Here is a 20,461-nt window from a genome sequence, read left to right on the forward strand (position 1 = left end):
CATTGATGTGCCATCCTGGATGAGCTGCACTGCCTGAGCCACTTGTGTGGGTTGTAGACTCCGTCTCATGCTACCACTAGAGTGAAAGCACCGCCAGCATTCAAAAGTGACCAAAACATCAGCCAGGAAGCATAGGAACTGAGAAGTGGTCTGTGGTTACCACCTGCAGAACCACTCCTTTATTGGGGGTGTCTTGCTAATTGCCTATAATTTCCACCTGTTGTCTATTCCATTTGCACAACAGCATGTGAAATTTACTGTCAATCAGTGTTGCTTCCTAAGTGGACAGTTTGATTTCACAGAAGTGTGATTGACTTGTAGTTACATTGTGTTGTTTAAGTGTTCCCTTTATTTTTTTGAACAGTGTATATATACACAGTACCAGTCGAAAGTTTGAAAAAACCTACTCATTCAAGGGTTTTTCTTTATTTGTACTGTTTTCTACATTGTAGAATAACAGTGAAGACATCAAAACTATGAAATAACACATATGGAAACATGTAGCAAACAGAAAAGTGTTAAACAAATCAAAATATATTTGAGATTCTTCAAAGTAGCTACCCTTTGCCTTGATGGCAGCTTTGCACACTCTTGGCATTCTCTCAACCAGCTTCATGAGGTAGTCACCTGGGATGCATTTCAATTAACAGGTGTTCCTTGTTAATTTTTTGAATTTCTTTCCTTCTTAATGCTTTTGAGCCAATCCGTTGTGTTTTGACAAGGTAGGGTTGGTATAGATAAGATAGCCCTATTTGGTAAAAGACCAAGTCCATATTATGGCAAGAACAGCTCAAATAAGTAAAGAGCAATGACAGTTAATCATTACTTTTAGACATGAAGTCAGTCAATCAGGAACATTTCAAGAACTTTAAAAGTTTCTTCAAGTGCAGTCGCAAAAACCATAAAGGCACCATGATGAAACTGGCTCTCATGAGGACCGCTACAGGAAAGGAAGATCCCTTCAGGAGTCTCCACAATGGGGAGAAATCATAGCAGTGTGGTTTGAGCTTTGAGATGCTGCTGCCTACATACATACTTGAAACCATTGCCCACATTAATAAATGGAACACTAGTTACTTTAATAATGTTTACGTATCTTGCATTACTACTGTTCAAAAGTTTGCGGTCACTTAGAAATGTCCTTGTTTGAAAGAAAATGTTTTTTAAAAATGCCCATTAAAATAACATCAAATTGGTCAGAAATACAGTGTAGACATTGTTAATGTTGTAAATGACTATTGTAGCTGGAAATGGCAGATTTTTTATGGAATATCTACATATGCGTACAGAGGCCCATTCTCAGCAAACATCACTCCTGTGTTCCAATGGCATGTTGTGTTAGCTAATCCAAGTTTATCATTTTAAAAGACTAATTGATTATTAGAAAAACCTCTTGCAATTATGTTAGCACAGCTGAAAACTGTTGTCCTGATTAAAGAAGCAATAAAACTGGCCTTCTTTAGACTAGTTGAGTATCTGGAGTATCAGCATTTGTGGGTTCGATTATACAGACTCAAATTAGTCAGAAACAAAGAGCTTTCTTCTGAAACGTGTCAGTCTATTCTTGTTCTGAGAAATTCCATGCGAGAAATTGCCAAGAAACTGAAGATCTTGTACAATGCTGTGTACTACTCTCTTCACAGAACAGCACAAACTGGCTCTAAATAGAATAGAAAGAGGAGTGGGAGGCCCCGGAGTACAACTGAGCAAGAGGACAAGTACATTAGAGTGTCTAGTTTGAGAAACAGATGCCTCACAAGTCCTCAACTGGCAGAATCATGAAATAGTACCCGCAAAACACCAGCCTCAACGTCAACAGTGAAGAGGCGACTCCGGGATGCTGGCCTTCTAGGCAGAGTTGCAAAGAAAAAGTCATATCTCAGACTGGCCAATAAAAAGAAAAGATTAAGATGGGCAAAATAACACAGACACTGGACAGAGGAAGATTGAAAAAAAGTGTTATGGACAGACTAATCTATGTTTGAGGTGTTCATATCACAAAGACCATTTGTGAGATGCAGAAAAAATGAAAAGATGCTGGAGGAGTGCTTGACACCATCTGTCAAGCATGGTGGAGGCAATGTGATGGTCTGGGGGTGCTTTGGTGGTAGTAAAGTGGGAGATTTGTACAGGGTAAAAGGGATCTTGAAGAAGGAAGGCTACCACTCCATTTTGCAACACCATGCCATACCCTGTGGATGGTGCTTAATTGGAGCCAATTTCCTTCTGCAACAGGACAATGATCCAAAGCACAGCTCCAAACTATGCAATAACTATTTAGGGAAGAAGCAGCCAGCTGGTATTCTGTCTATAATGGAGTGGCCAGCACAGTCCCGGATCTCAACCCTATTGAGCTGTTGTGGGAGCAGCTTGACTGTATGGTACGTAAGAAGTGCCATCAAGCCAATCCAATTTGTGGGAGGTGCTTCAGGAAGCATGGGATGAAATCTCTTCAGATTACCTTAACAAATTGACAACTGGAATGGCAAAGGTCTGCAGGGCTGTAATTGCTGCAAATGGAGGATTCTTTGACGAAAGCAAAGTTTGAAGGACACAATTATTATTTCAATTAAAAATCATTATTTATAACCTTGTTAACGTCTTGACTATATTTCCTATTCATTGTGCAACTCATTTCATGTATGTTTTCATGGAAAACAAGGACATTTCTAAGTGACACCAAACTTTTGAACGGTAGTGTATATACTGTATTCTACACTATCTATTGCATCTTAGCCTATGCGCTCTGATATTGCTCGTCCATATATCTATATATTCTTATTCCATTCCTTTACTTTGTGTGTATTAGGTATTTGTTGTGGAATTGTTAGACATTACTTGTTAGATATTGCTGCAGTCGGAACTAGAAGCACAAGTATTTCACTACACTCGCAATATCATCTGCTTACCATGTGTATGTGACCCATACATTTGATTTGATTTACAAAGGGGATATCTGATATTCTTTAGCTGACATATTATAGTTATCATGTGAAGTGTCTTGGGGTAAAAAAGGGTAATTAACCACATACCCCTCATTAACCCTTTGCTAACATGTCATTTGAAACAGGCTTGAGTAAATGTTTTTAGAGAGACGGTCAACTTCGGCTAGAACAAGGACAGTTGAATACTTACCTTACTGAGGTGATGTAGATGGAACAGTCATTCGTGGGTCGTTCCATCTGATTTCAATCACTTTTTAACTGCACCCCTTTTTGATTTGAATGAAGCTTTCTATACATCTTTACACATGGTAGAAGTGGTCAGAAAGGGACTTTTTGGACCTGATTGCCAAAACATTTGATAGAGGTGATAGAGGTGCTTAAAGTTGATCCATTTTGCATATCCCACCATACCAAAAAAGTCATTGAAATCAAATGGAACGGCCCGCCATTAATTTCTACTCTATTCTTGCTAACACACTGTTCTTTCTAAACAAGTCTGCATTCAACTTGAAAGATACTGATCATAGGAGATGTTATGTGAATGTAATAAGCAGTACCTATTGAATTTACTGATAGCTTCTTTGTTGAGGAAAAATGGACTTACTATGACTGAGATATGTGGTTGTCCTACCTAGCTATCTGAAGATGAATGTACTCACTGTAGGTCTCTCTGTATAAGATTATCTGCTAAATGACTCAAATGTACCTTATGATGCCAACCAATAAGATTCTTTCTCTTCAGTGTAAAGGGGCGCACCATTTGGTGTGATGCAGACCGGGTGGAGAACGCATGGCTGAAGTGACCCTGTTGGTACTTAGTTCTGATACAGAGTTATTACCTGATAAAGTAATGTTAGGATATGTAAGTTATCCGGTGAGAGCTTTTGTCCTGAACCCCCTACAGTGGGATAAAGGAGTGTGTGTCAATTGTTGGGGTGCCCATGTTGATGGGGATCAGAAATGTCCTGTGCGAGTGAGACAGGTTGAGGTTGCCAGGTATAGAGCAGTGAAGAAAGTGTCATATGCTGAGGCAGTGAGGAAAGTAGAGGATGGAGGGCTAAGGGTGAGGGAGCCTGAGAGGATTCCTGTGAGTAGTAAGCCAGTACAGAGTGACCCCAACAGTTTGTGCTTTAGTAAAGTTGGCTTCTTGGTGTTTATTGCTATGGTCATTAATTGTACAGCAAAGACGTAACGGAAATCCCTGAAGATTGATTTTGTAGTAGCAGCTGCAGGGAAGATTTTGGGTGTCAGAGATGTTAGTGCAGAAGAACTTCAGGGAATTTTGAGAGAAAAGGTTCCATCCACCCAGGCCCGTGAACAAAATGTGTATTTAACACTCCGACCTGTGAAGGGCAGCATAAGGCAACAAAGTATCCAGTCAGAAGGTGTTGTTTGCTGAGGCAGTGAAGATGGGTCAAGCGTGAGGGATCCTAAGAGGCTCCCGTTGAGTAGTAGACTTTTGCCAGAACAGAGCAATAGGCCTACGAATGAAAGGTACGGTTGGCTTTTCAATGTTCAATTCCATGGTTATCAACTGTACCGCAGGAATGGAATGTAAATGACAGAAAATAGGTGTTGTGGTGGCAGCTGCAGAGAAGTGCTTGGGATTAGGATAATTTACTACAGAAGAGTTACACGGTGTGTTGAATGGTAGTGTTCTGTCCTCTCAGGCTGTCGGCGTGGTGTAGGATCAGATAGGGTCAACATAGTGGAATGGGAGGTGGGTTTTTAATGAATGTTGGGTTAGTTGGCAAGGTTTTTCCTTTGAACTTTTCCCATTTATACTCCAGTCCAGTTGATGGCGGTAATGCAACGTTAATATTGGATGCCAACCGGAATTAAAAAGATGTTGTCTGCCGGAAAACCACACCAAGAAAAAATCGTAAACGGAAGTGAACAATAATTTCCAAGTTAGCGTTTTATTGTTGTATTTAGACGTTTATTAACACCCTAGAACTCAACATATGACTAAATTAACTGCACAGCATCACATCCTTACCCAAGTTAGTGTTTAATTGCGTTGGAAACAGGACTTAAATTATAGGTTTTATATAAGTAAAGCTAGCTAGCGGTTAACGCTAACAATGGCTAACTGTATGGTTTTTCACACTCAAATAGCCTCCATTATGGAGGTGCTAGCGAATGCAGCCGTGGCAGACATCTGTAAACTCGTAGACGACGACTATGCAGTGTTTCGTTTGGAAATAACTCAAAGCCAGAAAGAAAACGGGGCACTGAGGAGGAAACTACAGTTACTGGAAATGAAGGTGGCACGGGAGCGCGCAGAGAGGACAATGATGCGAGAGCGCATCGTCCCAGGGAGTACTACGAGTAGTGTCAAGATCTTGGACCGATACAGAGGAATGGCAAGAGGTACATTTAGCATAACATGTTCAGTACCTGTCGCCACGTTCCCCTCTGCACATGTGTTCAGATGCGTCTTGATCAGTTTTTTGGCTTGAATGCAATAATTCCCCTGATTATTTATTTAGCTACCTTACGATAGACACAATTTCATATTCTAACCATATTCTTGATTAACTGCATTTCCTATTATTTACTCAATGAAAACAGTATGATGCATGTAACATAATACATCAGTCAATAAATAGTATATCATGATGTTATGAGAAGTGTTACCTTACATCCTTGCCAATTGTAGACAGTGTCAAAACTGTGAATAGCATTGACAGTAGCTCAAATAACCACCTCTTTTCCTCCAATCACTCTCAGGTGAAGGACATCTCACTGGAGGCCACAGGATCTCTGTGAAGCCAGCAGGACACAATACATGGAGAGATGACCAACCAATCACTGTTGATGAGGGGAGTGGAATCTCAACCCAGCATGTTATCATGATAGAGGTCAGTGTAATAGTGTTGCATTACAAATTACAGTTACTTTGTAAGTCAAATGTGGCTAATTTATTTCAGAAAGGCTTCCCTCAGGAATTCACTTGCTTACTTGTACATCATCATTTATCTGCCATAGTGGAGCTTGTGAGACTTCCTCACAACATATTTATAAAATTCTACTCATGTACTGGTAATAACCTCCTCGCTTCTTATCAGTCTGCAGATGCAGAAGCTGCTGGTCCTGGGGTCAAGCTGGAGAGGTCTGAAGGAGAGGATGACCCGCGACACAGCAGAGACATCCAGACTGGAGCGCCCCCTGTAGCCACGGATGATTCCACCATTTCCCCAGCGCAGCACAGGACCCGACGTAGCATCACGGAGGTCAGTGGAACGCCGAACACCGTACTCAAGTCAGAGACCGACACAGAGACGTTAATGGGGCTGGGGCAACTGGGCTGTCCTCCTGCTCCCAGCTCTGAGAATTTACTTTACGGTAACCCGAGCCCGGTTCTATCCCATCAGGACTCAGGTGATGCATTACAGACTGGCAATGATCCGTCCTGTTCATACGCGACAGAGACGGAGATGATACCTGGTGACACATCTGTGGACTTAGATACACCGACTAATCCAATGAGAGGTGACTGGAACCGGTACAGTAGTAGTGTATTCTCTGAAGGGTGCCTAAATAAGAAACGGGAGGTTATAGTCTTAGATGACATGATTGTGAAAGTGGAGAACGACACTCCTCTGACATGGAATGCAAACGAAACTCACTTAGGAGGACACTCGCAGGGCAACACCAGTGACTTCTTAGACTACAGGGAAAGCTTAGAGACTAATTCAAATGTCGCAACCCACTCCCCTTTACATGCGTTCAGGGATCACGACACAGTGTCTACGTCAATGGGGCCTTCCAATTCACATGGCCGCGTCCTTTTCGATCAGGTATTGAACTCAAACGACAGGGCTAGAGCCCAGGCTCAGGGAGGGCGAGCCACATCGGGCAATAGTAAAGAGAAACGGTTCCTCTGCATGTTCTGTCACAAAGGCTTCAGTTGCCTCCAGAAGGTGGAGAGTCACCAGAGGGTCCACACAGGGGAGAAATCCTTCAGCTGTACCCAGTGTGAGAAGAGGTTCTCCCACCAGCACCACCTGAAGAGGCACCAGAGGGTCCACACAGGGGAGAAACCCTATAGCTGCCCCCAGTGTGAGAAGAGGTTCTCCCGCCAGGACCAGCTGAAGATGCACCTGAAGGTCCACACGGGAGAAAGGCCATTCGCCTGTACACACTGCGGGAAAAGGTTCTCAGAGAGGAGCTACCTTAGGACACACCAGCAGAAAAACCATTCCACTCTATAACATAGAAAATAACCATTCCACTTGATAGCTTCTGACATTTAGATCAAACCCTGCATTAAAGACAAAGATTAATTTTCATTGTCGCCATCAGAAAAGATTCACAGATGCATTTGGAATAACAAGAGTAACAGATTTCAGTGTTGAATGTTCCTCGGTAGAATATTGCATCCAGACATTGTGATATATACACTGCTCAAAAAAATAAAGGGAACACTAAAATAACACATCCTAGATCTGAATGAATTAAATATTTTTATTAAATACTTTTTTCTTCACATAGTTGAATGTGCTGACAACAAAATCACACAAAAATTATCAATGGAAATCAAATTTATCAACCCATGGAGGTCTGGATTTGGAGTCACACTCAAAATTAAAGTGGAAAACCACACTACAGGCGGATCCAACTTTGATGTTATGTCCTTAAAACAAGTCAAAATGAGGCTCAGTAGTGTGTTTGGCCTCCACGTGCCTGTATGACCTCCCTACAACGCCTGGACATGCTCCTGATGAGGTGGCGGATGGTCTCCCGAGGGATCTCCTCCCAGACCTGGACTAAAGCATCCGCCAACTCCTGGACAGTCTGTTGGTGGATGGAGCGAGACATGATGTCCCAGATGTGCTCAATTGGATTCAGGTCTGGGAAACGGGCGGGCCAGTCCATAGCATCAATGCCTTCCTCTTGCAGGAACTGCTGACACACTCCAGCCACATGAGGTCTAGCATTGTCTTGCATTAGGAGGAACCCAGGGCCAACCGCACCAGCATATGGTCTCACAAGGGGTCTGAGGATCTCATCTCGGTACCTGATGGCAGTCAGGCTACCTCTGGTGAGCACATGGAGGGCTGTGCGGCCCCCCAAAGAAATGCCACCCCACACCATGACTGACCCACCGCCAAACCGGTCATGCTGGAGGATGTTGCAGGCAGCAGAACGTTCTCCACAGCATCTCCAGACTGTCACGTCTGTCACTTGTGCTCAGTGTGAACCTGCTTTCATCTGTGAAGAGCACAGGGCGCCAGTGGCGAATTTGCCAATCTTGGTGTTCTCTGGCAAATGCCAAACGTCCTGCACGGTGTTGGGCTGTAAGCACAACCCCCACCTGTGGATTTCGGGCCCTCATACCACCCTCATGGAGGCTGTTTCTGACCGTTTGAGCAGACACATGCACATTTGTGGCCTGCTGGAGGTCATTTTGCAGGGCTCTGGCACTGCTCCTCCTTGCACAAAGGCGGAGGTAGCGGTCCTGCTGCTGGGTTGTTGCCCTCCTACGGCCTCCTCCACGTCTCCTGATGTACTGGCCTGTCTCCTGGTAGCGCCTCCATGCTCTGGACACTACGTTGACAGACACAGCAAACCTTCTTGCCACATCTCGCATTGATGTGCCATCCTGGATGAGCTGCACTACCTGAGCCACTTGTGTGGGTTGTAGACTCCGTCTCATGCTACCACTAGAGTGAGAGCACCGCCAGCATTCAAAAAAAAAAAAAAAAAAAAGTAACCAAAACATCAGCCAGGAAGCATAGGAACTGAGAAGTGGTCTGTGGTCCCCACCTGTAGAACCACTCCTTTATTGGGGGTGTCTTGCTAAATGCCTATAATTTTCACCTGTTGTCTATTCCATTTGCACAACGGCATGTGAAATTTATTGTCCATCAGTGTTGCTTCCTAAGTGGACAGTTTGATTTCACAGAAGTGTGATTGACTTGGAGTTACATTGTGTTGTTTAAGTGTTCCCTTTATTTTTTTGAGCAGTGTATATCACAATGTGACAATGTATATCACAATATATACAAGCCTAAAAAGTCTGTTACATAGTGGGTTTGTACTGTGGAGGATATATAATGTTCATAAATGCCTATTTCATTATTTCCATTCAACTACTTAATTTTTTCAAATCAAATCACATTTATTTATATAGCCCTTCGTACATCAGCTGATATCTCAAAGTGCTGTACAGAAACCCAGCCTAAAACCCCAAACAGCAAGCAATGCAGGTGTAGAAGCACGGTGGCTAGGAAAAACTCCCTAGAAAGGCCAAAACCTAGGAAGAAACCTAGAGAGGAACCAGGCTATGTGGGGTGGCCAGTCCTCTTCTGGCTGTGCCGGGTGGAGATTATAACAGAACATGGCCAAGATGTTCAAATGTTCATAAATGGCCAGCATGGTCGAATAATAATAAGGCAGAACAGTTGAAACTGGAGCAGCAGCACAGTCAGGTGGACTGGGGACAGCAAGGAGTCATCATGACAGGTAGTCCTGGGGCACGGTCCTAGGGCTCAGGTCCTCCGAGAGAAAGAAGGAGAGAATTAGAGAACGCACACTTAGATTCACACAGGACACCGAATAGGACAGGAGAAGTACTCCAGATATAACAAACTGACCCTAGCCCCCCGACACATAAACTACTGCAGCATAAATACTGGAGGCTGAGACAGGAGACACTGTGGCCCCATCCGAGGACACCCCCGGACAGGGCCAAACAGGAAGGATATAACCCCACCCACTTTGCCAAAGCACAGCCCCCACACCACTAGAGGGATATCTTCAACCACCAAATTTTTTCCCAAAAACACTTTGAGAAAATGAATGCAATATCAAGTTCATGCAGACTTTTAGTTGTGACGTGTTTATGTGGTTTTCATATTCTGTATTTAAATCATGTTTATGTTTAATAAACATATAATGGGACTTTTCATGAAGACTTTTATTCACCCCTTTGATTTCTTCTTCAAATTTTCTAATAAAGTATGATTAAAATGGATTGAATTGTCTTTTTTTTTTTTTTTTTTTTCGTGGTATCCAATTGGTAGTAGTTAGTCTTGTCTCATCTCTGCAACTCCCGTACGGACTCAGGTGAGACGAAGGTCGAGAGCCATGTGTCCTCCGAAACACAACCCAACCAAGTGGGCATTCTTGACACAATGCCCACTTAACCCGGAAGCCAGCCGCACCAATATGTCGGAGGAAACACCATACACCTGGCAACCGTGTCAGCGTGCACTGCTCTCGGGCCCACCACAGGAGTCAGTAGTGCGCGATGGGACAAGGATATCCCTGCCGGCCAAATCCTCCCCTAACCTGGACGACGCTGGGCCAATTGTGCGCCGCCCCATGGGTCTCCCGGTTGCGGCCGGCTGCGACAGCCTGGACACAAACCCAGAATCTCTAGTTGCACAGCTAGCACTGTGATGCAGTGCCTTAGACCACTGCGCCACTCGGGAGGCTGAATTGTACTTTTTTAGTCAATGATCTACACGACGTATGCTGTCAAAGTGGTAGAATAATTCTAACACTTTTGAAAGTTTAGTGAAAAATAAAAAAACAAATATACCTTGATTAGATAAGTATCCCCCCCCCCCCCCCCCCCGAGTCAGTGATTACAGCTGTGAGTCTTATTGGGTAAGCCTGTAAGGGCTTTGCACACCTGGATTGTGCAATATTTGCCCATTATTATTTTCTAAGTTCTGCAAGCTCTGTCAAGGAGTAGAGGATCATGGCTAGACCGCCATTTAAGTCTTACTGTACATTTCCAAGCAGATTTCATTCAAAACTGTAACTTGCCACTCAGGAACATTCCCTGTCTTCATGGTAACCAACTCCAATGTAGATTTGGCCTTGTGTTGTAGATTATTGTCCTGCTGAAAGGTAAATTCCTCTCCCAGTGTCTGGTGACAAGCAGGCCACCCCCCCAAAATTCCTGTGCCTAGCTCCATCCCGTTTCTTTTCATCCTGAAAAACCCTGTTTTTGCCTATGTCCAGCATACCCATACCATGATGCAGTCACCACAACGCTTGAAAATAAGGAGGCGGTTACTCAGTGATGTGTTGGATTTGTAAGCAAAAAGAGCACTATTACTGTTGTGCCTTGTTGCATACAGGATGCATGTTTTGGAGAAAAATATATATATTTGTATTCTTTTCACTCTGTCATTTAGGTCATTATTGTGGAGTCACTACAATGTTGTTGATCCATCCTAAGTTTTCTTCTATCACAGCCATTGAACTCCGTAGCTGTTTTAAAATCACCAATGGCCTCATGGTGACATCCCGGAGCAGTTTCCTTCCTTTCCTGCAGATCAGTGGAGAAGGACAACTGCATCTTTGATATGTTTGAGTGGTTTAATACATCATCCACAGCATAACCCTTACAAAAAAATATTGCAGTCAGAGTGCAGTATAACTGCAGTATGCTGCAAATACTGCGACCAAAATACTTGTTTTTTTACTGCAGTAATTTTGCAATGCAACTGCTGTTAGAGTGCAGTATAACTTAATATAATTAAGTTATTCTTCAATTACTGTGTCCAAAATACCAGTCAACTGCAGTAATTGCACTTTTACTGTAGTTTCAAAACTGCAAATCTTTTTTTGTACGGAAATTAACTTAAGCATGCTTAATTAAATAGATGTTCAATGTCTGATTTGTTATTGTTACCCATCTACAAACCACAGCCTTTCTTTAAGGCTTTTGAAAAGCTCCCTGGTCTTTGTAGTTGAATCTGTGCTTTACTTGACTGAGGGACCTTGCAGATGTTGTATGTATGGGGGACAGCGGAAGGTGTAGTCATTCAAAAATCATGTCAACCCCTGTTATTTAACCAAGTGAGTCTATGTAACTGAGTATGTGATTTGTTAAAAGTCAACTGCCCCTCAGGCCATTTAAAAACAACCATCATTTCTAGTGTCAATATGGGTTTGGCAGATGCCAGGAGAATGCTACCTGTTCCAATGCATAGTGCTAACTGTAAAATTTGGTGGAGGTGGGAATAATGGTCTGGGGATGATTTTAATGGTTTGGGCTAGGCCCCTTAGTTCCAGTGAAGGGAAATCTTAACGCTACAGCATACTAGACAATTCTGTGCTTCCAACTTTGTGGCAACAGTTTTTGGGAAGGCCTTTTCCTGTTTCGGCATGATAATGCCCCCATGCACAAAGCGAGGTCGATACAGAAATGGTTTGTCGAGATCGGTGTGGAGGAACTTGACTGGCCTGCAGAGCCCTGACCTCAACCCCATCAAACACCTTAGGGATGAATTGGAGGCCTAATTGTCCAACATCAGTGCCTGACTTCACTAATGCACTTCTGGCTGAATGGAAGCAATTCCCTGCAGCAATGTTCCAACATCTAGTGGAAAGCCTTCACAGAAAAGTGGAGGCTGTTATAGATACAACTGGGGACCAACTCCATATTAATGCCCAAAGTTTTGGAATGAGATGTTCCACGAGCAGGTGTCCAAATACTTTTGGTCATGTAGTGTATTGAAATGTGTAATTCGCACTCTGACCTGAGAAAGGCAGCAATACAGCATCTAGTCTGCTGGAAACGCAAATAAAGAAGAGCGTAAACGGAAGTAAACAATGACCAAGAAGCACTTCCACGTCAGCGTTTTTATTGTTATTTTAGACGTTTATTAACACGAGGGAACTCAAAATATGACTAATTTAACTGCACAGCATCACATGCTTACCCGATGTTGTATTTAATTCGCGTTGGTTACAGGACTTGGTTGACAGACGTTATATAGGTAACGCTAGCCAGCTAACGTTAGCTAAAAAATAACAATGGCTAACTGTATGGTTTTTCACTCTCAAATAGCCTCCATCATGGAGGTGCTAGCGAATTCAGCCGTGGCAGATATCTGTAAACTCGTAGACGACGACTATGCAGTGTTTCGTTTGGAAATAACTCAAAGCCAGAAAGAAAACAGGGCATTGCGGAGGAAACTTCAGCTAATGGAACTGAAGGTGGCACGGGAGCGCGCAGAAAGGACAATTCGAGAGCGCGCCCTCGCCAGTCGTCCCAGTAGTGTCAAGATCCTCGATCGATACAGAGGAATGGCAAGAGGTACATTTTGCAGAAGGCCGATGCTTCGGAGCCTGTCGCCCGGTTCTCCTCTGCGCGTGTGTGTTCAGATGTGTTGTCCAGAATTTGGTCTTGGATAGTATGCAATACTTCCCCTTATTACTTACCTATCATCCACAACTTTTTTATTTGAGCTTTGTTTGTTTTACTAGGCAGGCCAATTATGAACAAATTATTCTTGCACAAAGACAAGATCATATTCCAAGTAGATTATTGATTTACTGAATGTCCTATTATCATACTCAAAAAGAATGTGATGCATGGAACATAATCAATCAATAAATAGTATATCAAGAAGTCATAAGAAGTGTTACTTTACATCCTTGCCAATTGTAGACAGTGTCAATAATGTACACCATACAATTGAGCATTGACAGTACATAATTTAACCACCCCTTTTACCCAATCATTTTCTCAGGTGAAGGACATCTCACTGGAGGCCACAGGAGCTTTGCGAAGCCAGCGGGACACAATACATGGAGAGATGACCAACCAATCACTGTTGATGAGGGGAGTGGAACCTCAACCCAGCATGTTATTGTGATAGAGGTTAGTGTAATAGTGTTGCATTAAAAGTTACAGTACATCAAATTTGGCCCGTTTTATTTCAGAAAGGCTCCACATAGCTATTAATTTGCATACATGTACATCCTAATGTATCTGCCATAGGGGAGCTTGTTAAACCTCCTCTCGTCTATTAGCGTCTCATCAGGAACACTAAAAAGTACTTCAACATTTTTCTAAATGATGATATGAAAAATAATTGTCTTAACATTAACAATGATTCATATTTGTGCATATTTAAGTGATATTAAATGTGGATTTAAAACAGAATCTATATATGGTGTTATTTCATGGGGGACTGAGGTCTATATACAGGAACACTTCCTCCTCCACCTACTCTATTGGTCCCAATGCAATACACTGTAGGCCTATAAATTACATATTGGCTTATAGAGAAATAAACTATTCTATGTGCAGAGGTAAAATTCAGGTTGGGAGTACTCAGTATGTTCTGTAGAAACCACCTTCCGATGCCCCAAGTCCTTCTGTTCACCCGATCCAGAATTCCGTACAATCAAGTGCCGGCCATTTTACCTACCAAGAGAATTCTCGTCAGTTATAGTCACAGCTGTGTACATTCACCCTCAAGCAGACGCCAAGATGGCCATCAAGGAACTTCACTGGACAAAATGCAAACTGGAAACCATACATCCTAAGGCTGCATTTATTGTAGCTGGGGATTTTATCAAAGCAAATTTGAGAACAAGTCTACCTAAATTCTTCCAGCATATTGACTGTGCTACACGCATGCTCAATACCCTCGACCACTGCTATTCTAGTTTCCGTGATGCATACAAAGCCCTCCCACGCCGTCCCTTTGGCAAATCTGACCACGGCACCATCTTGCTCCTTCCGTCTTATAGGCAGAAACTCAAACAGGATGTACCAGTGACGAGAACCATTCAACGCTGGTCCGACCAATTGGAAGCAACGCTTCAAGTTTGTTTTGATCACGCAGACTGGAATATGTTCTGGTCAGCCTCCGAGAACAACATCGACCTATACGCTGACTCAGTGAGTGCGTTTATAAAAAGGTGCATTGGAGATGTGGTACCCACTGTGACTATTAAAACCTACCCTAAACAGAAACTGTGGATTGATGGTGGCATTGCACAAAACTGAAAGCGCGATCCACTGCATTTAACCATGGAAAGAGGTCTGGGAATATGTCTGAATATAAACAGTGTAGCTATTCCCTCCGCAAGACAATCAAACATGTGAAATGCCAGTACAAGGACAAGGTAACTGCATGGCCATGCACGCCTCCAACTTAATCACCAAGTTTGCAGACGACACAATAGTAGTGGGCTTGATTACCAACAAAGAAGAGACAGCCTACATGGAGGAGGTGAGTGCACTCGGGAGTGTGGTGTCAGGAAAACAACTCTTACTCAACGTCAACAAAACACAGGAGGTGATCGTGGACTTCAGGAAACAGCAGAGGGAGCACCCCCCTATCCACATTGAAGGAACAGCAGTGGAAAGGTGGAACGTTTTAAGTTCCTCAGCGTACACATCACAGACAAACTGAAATGGTCCACTCACACAGACAGTGTGGTGAAGAAGGCGCAACAGCACCTCTTCAACCTCAGGAGGCTAAAGAAATTTGGCTTGTCACCTAAAACACTCAACAACTTTTACAGATGCACAATTGAGAGCATCCTGTCGGGCTGTATCACACCCTGGTACTGGAAACGGCACCGCCCTCAACCGCAAGGCTCTCCAGAGGGTGGTGCGGTCTGCACAACGCATCACCGGGGGCAAACTACCTGCCCTCCATGACACCTACAGCACCCGATGTCACAGGAATGCCAAAAAGGACAACTACTACCCGAGCCACAGCCTGTTCACACACTGACATCCACAATTGACGGTCCATCAGCAGGCAATTAAGTATGCTAGGCAGCCTGTTTCAGTGTTAGTTTTTTTAAAAGTATGCTAAGCAGTGAGAGGGTTTTGTTCATGCAGGAACAGTCACGTGTGCTTTCTTTAGAGAACAGTGTAGGTTCAAAGGAAGAATAAACAAATATCACGATATGCCTCACTCAAATAAATATCAAATGGTATTGATATTATATAAAATTATCGATATTGGTGCCCACCACTACGATTTCCTCATCTGATAAACCTCTACTACAACTTTGTCTCTGTGGTAGTATTCTTTCCCAATATCTTGGGTGTCTTGGGTGGCTGCACCACTGACACTCTTGGAGACCTCTTTATCCTCAAAAGTGTGTACATTTTGCAAATTAAGTTGGCAGCCTGAGGGTCTTCTCTGAGCAGTTGACATTCCCTCATTTAAACTCTCTACAGACAGTAGGTTTTGTAGCTGGGCCTCATATACATTCACTGTTTCTACCATTTTGTGTAATTTCACCTTGTCACTAGCAATAGAATGTATAAATATGACCTCTATTCTTGTCCCAAATATGACTAAGATTTGACACTACGTTTAGTGACAAACAGTTTTCCAATCCGCCATTGCAAAGTTTTCGCAACTTCCTCCCAAAATTGGAAATGAAATGTTTCATTATGCTGCATAACAGAATGTATTGCCGTTGAAATAGCATGGTAACCAAAAAATGTATTTAAAAAAAAGAATTATGATTAACTTTCTGGTCCTCCCCAACATCCCTGCCACCCCCATACAATTTGTTTCAGATTTGGTGGTTCAACAGCATTATTTTCATTTCTCATCTGTTGTGTCAAGATATTCAGATCTATGCATTTATCAGTACAGTCTAGAGGTCGACCGATTAATCGGAATGGCCGATTAATTAGGGCTGATTTCAAGTTTTCATAACAATCGGAAATCGTTATTTTTGGACACCGATTTGGCCACCGAATGTTTGTTTTTTTACACCTTTATTTCATCTTTATTTAACTAGGCAAGTCAGTTAAGAACACATTCTTATTTTCAATGACGGCCTAGGAACGGTGGGTTAAACTGCCTCGTTCAGGGGCAGAACGACAGATTTTTACCTTGTCAGCTCGGGGGATTCAATCTTGCAACCTTACAGTTAACTAGTCCAACAATCTAACCACCTGCCTCTCATTGCACTCCACGAGGAGACTGCCTGTTACGCAAATGCAGTAAGCCAAAGTAAGTTGCTAGCTAGCATCAAACTTATCTTATAAAAAAACAATCAATCATAATCACAAATTAACTACACATGGTTGATGATATTAGTAGTTTATCTAGCGTGTCCTGCATTGCATATAATCGATGTGGTGCGTATCGTTGCTCCAATATGTACCTAACCATAAACATCAATGCCTTTCTTAAAATCAATCCACAGAAGTATATATTTTTAAACCTGCATATTTTGCTAAAAGAAATTCAGGTTAGCAGGCAATATTAACCAGGTGAAATTGTGTCACTTCTCTTGCGTTCATTGCACGCAGAGTCAGTGTATAAGCAACAGTTTGGGCCGCCTAATTTGCCAGAATTTTACGTAATTATGACATAACATTGAAGGTTGTACAATGTAACAGGAATATTTAGATTTATGAATGCCACCCGTTAGATAAAATACGGAACGGTTCCGTATTTCACTGAAAGAATAAACGTCTTGTTTTCGAGATGATCGTTTCCGGATTCGACCATATTAATGACCTAAGGCTCGTATTTCTGTGTGTTATCATGTTATAATTTAGTCTATGATTTGATAGAGCAGTCTGACTGAGCTTTGGTAGGCACCAGCAGGCTCGTAAGCATATATGTGTCCTAGCATTCCGCGTTGCATCGTGCCTAAGAACAGCCCTTAGCCGTGGTATATTGGCCATATACCACCCCCTCCATATACCACAGCCCCTACAGTTTATCAAGTTCATGCACATTTTTTGTTGAGACGGGTATGTGTGGTTTTCATATGGTGTCATTTAAAACTTTTTTGTTTAATGAACACAAAATGGGATGTTTTATTCAGACTTTCATTGAGACTCTATTTAGTATGCATCACATCTGATCTCAGTCTGCATATACATGACAGCGCTATATAACCAATATACACTTAAAAATAAAAAAATATATCCACACACTAACAAACACCTACTGTACACGTCAAAATGTACACCACAACATCTTATGTCCACCATGATGGGTTTAACAATGAAGTCATTATGTAACTACAGTATAGGACTCAAACATAGTGGGGATGGGTAAACACTCCATGTTGAAAGTCTGTTTATTATCTGTGTGTGTGTACCTGAGGGAGAGTATGTCTGTATCACCTGTCTCTTCCAGGAGGAGGAGAGTCCAGAGGTGCTGCTGGTGAAGGAGGAGGGGTGTGAGGAGGGTCTGGGGAACCCTGAGGGGACCATGGTCATGGAGGACAACCAGACGACACCTCCTCCTGAACCCACAGAGGCACCAGCTGAGCAGCACAGGACCACATACAGTCTCACTGAGGTGAGCCCACTGTAAACTACTGTCTGAATGGTATCAGTGACATCAGTGACATGAATAAGTATATTTCACATTCTCAAAACCCAACAGTAGATACGGGCCCAGGTCTTGATTCATTTTGTCTTAAGTGTGGGACCATGTCTTTGAATTATCAAACCATTAAAGTGTGTCAAATAATCAAATCAACTAACACGTTTGCATAGTACTCATAGCAATCCCTAATTCTTGATCCAACATCCTCTCACTCTGTATCTCTTACAGTCAGTAGACATGGAGGATGGGAAGCCTGATCTGCTGCTGGTCAAAGAGGAGACAATAGAAGATGGACCAGAGAGCATTGACCTGCTGAGTGGAATAAAGATGGGGGAGCAAGGTAAGAGAGACATACGTATACAGAACATAATAGATATACTTAAATGGGAATAGTGGTGCACTTACATAAAATGAAATCAATACAATTTTATGTTTACATAAAAAAAACACAATGTATGAACTTGACCAGGTAATTAACAAAAAAAACATGTAAAGTTTTCTCTGTCATGTTTATTTTATAACCTCTTTCTGCAGGTGGTTGGTTGGAGGATGACAGAGGAGACTGGGCGGCCATCTTGGATTCCCAGACCCAGACAGGTGCAGCCAAGGTCCCGCGGGACAACATAGTGGAGGTCAGTGGATGGGACAGCGTCCTCAACTTTGGGCTGGGGAACAACACTGTTAACCACAACCAGAAACAGACAGTAGAACACAAAACCACGTCTGAACTTAGTCTCCATGAAACAGACTGGCTGAGACCAGGACGAGGTTTAGATTTGGTCTGCAGGGACGGGGAGGTGTCCATATGCGGCAGGAGAGAACAGACACAGACTCTGCTAGCGATGTTCCATCCTGCTCCTATAGTTGTGATTCAGAGAGACTGATGGTGTCTCAGGTTAACCCCCTAACAGGTGCTGCCTTCAGCCTGCCTTCTATAGGATCTATCAACTGGAACATGGACCCTGTGACATCACAGACACTACCTGGCCTTCGTTCTCCTCACACACCTAATGTTAAACCAGACCTCAGACAATGCCAGTGCCTCAACACAAAATGGATACACAAGTCCATTGACAAATGACAGTAGTAGTAACACTGTCAGTAGATCTGGTGGAAAAGAGAAGCGGTTCCCGTGGGAAAGTCTTCAGTTTCCCTAAACAGGTGGAGCTCCACCAAAGGCTACACATGGGGGAGAAATCATTCGGCTGCTATCTGTGCCATGCCAGTTTCTCCCGCTCGCTGCAAGAACATCTTACTACTCCGACCTCATCAACTCTGGTAAAAACAACCAAAAAGTCCCCTTCTCCACAGCGAACCGCCTACTTCAGCCTCCTGACAGCTTCCCTGCAGACTCCTCCCCTGAACAGTGCAACAAGTTCCTGAAAATCCATGACATCCACCACCACCTACTTACACCAGTATAACCTCCGCATCCCCATAGATAGTTTCCCGGTCCCTCTGTCAACACAAGTCAAAAGCCTCAGTGTCACTCTGGACCGAAACCCTCATCCATGCCCTCATCACTTCCCGTTTGGACTATTGCAACACTCTGCCTCCCAAACTCACCAACCGACTTCAACTGGTCCAGAACTCTGCTGCCAGAATCCTCACCTGCACCAGATCAACCGATCACATCACACCAATCCTCATCAATCCACACTGGCTCCCTGTGCAATCCCGTATTACCTTTAAGACCGACACCTACAAAGCACCCCACAACCTGGCACCCACCTACCTCTCTGACCTTCACCCAGCACGTGCCCCTTCTGCTCCTCCTCTGCTGGTTTCCATGTCACCCCCCATTCACAGGTCAAATAGGGGGTGCTTATATTTGTCCTGTTACACTGCATGTATTAGTGGTTAACCAGTGTGAGTGTTAGATGTGAAATGGAAATATGTTTTTTTTTTTATATATCTGAGACACCCTGGGAGAGTGAGGTCACAGCCAGGGATCAGCCATTATTGACGGCAATACTGGAGCAATTAGGGTTAAGTTCCTCGCTCATAGACAGATTTTTCAACTAGTCTGCTGAAGGATTCGAACCAACGACATTTTCGGTTAATGGCCCAATACTCTTAAACGCTAGGCTACCTGCCGCCTCTCCACCATGGTTGCCTGAACCTTCAACTGCTCTGCCTCAGGCTCTGGAATGCACTCCCCCCCCCCACACATACAATATGCAGACACAGTATTCTCATTCAAAAACCTCCTAAAAACACATCTCTTCAAGGATGCCTATAACCTATTACCTGTGGTCTGTCATTGACTCTGTCCTACTTAACCCCCCGACCCCCGTGTCCTCTAAGTATAGCTACAGTGCCTTGAAAGTATTCAGTTAACACCCCTTGACTTTTTCCACATTTTTGTTGTGTTACACAATTACATTGGCCTCCAGATACAATACCCCATAATGTCAAAGTGGAATT

At 43.2% G+C, this 20,461-nt stretch overlaps 1 protein-coding gene across 2 annotated transcripts in view; it reads left to right on the forward strand.

The window, feature by feature from the left end:
- The first annotated feature begins 3,405 nt into the window (after window positions 1-3,405).
- Window positions 3,406-20,461, forward strand: part of LOC115137415 (zinc finger protein 69 homolog) — a 48,754-nt gene continuing 31,698 nt past the window's right edge. Inside the window, exons 1-6 of one of the 2 annotated variants that reach the window (XM_065024815.1) lie at window positions 3,406-5,318; window positions 5,679-5,809; window positions 6,017-6,181; window positions 17,840-18,004; window positions 18,263-18,374; window positions 18,569-18,666. In XM_065024815.1, the coding sequence (XP_064880887.1) occupies window positions 5,030-5,318; window positions 5,679-5,809; window positions 6,017-6,181; window positions 17,840-18,004; window positions 18,263-18,374; window positions 18,569-18,666 (960 nt within the window). In that variant the 5' untranslated portion in view covers window positions 3,406-5,029. Of the gene's footprint in view, window positions 5,319-5,678; window positions 5,810-6,016; window positions 6,182-12,492; window positions 13,012-13,447; window positions 13,579-17,839; window positions 18,005-18,262; window positions 18,375-18,568; window positions 18,667-20,461 lie in introns of those variants that run through there. The other variant, XM_029673734.2, reaches the window with a different exon arrangement.

The sequence above is a fragment of the Oncorhynchus nerka genome, linkage group LG11 (assembly GCF_034236695.1).
Source record: "Oncorhynchus nerka isolate Pitt River linkage group LG11, Oner_Uvic_2.0, whole genome shotgun sequence".
Taxonomy (NCBI): Eukaryota; Metazoa; Chordata; class Actinopteri; order Salmoniformes; family Salmonidae; genus Oncorhynchus; species Oncorhynchus nerka.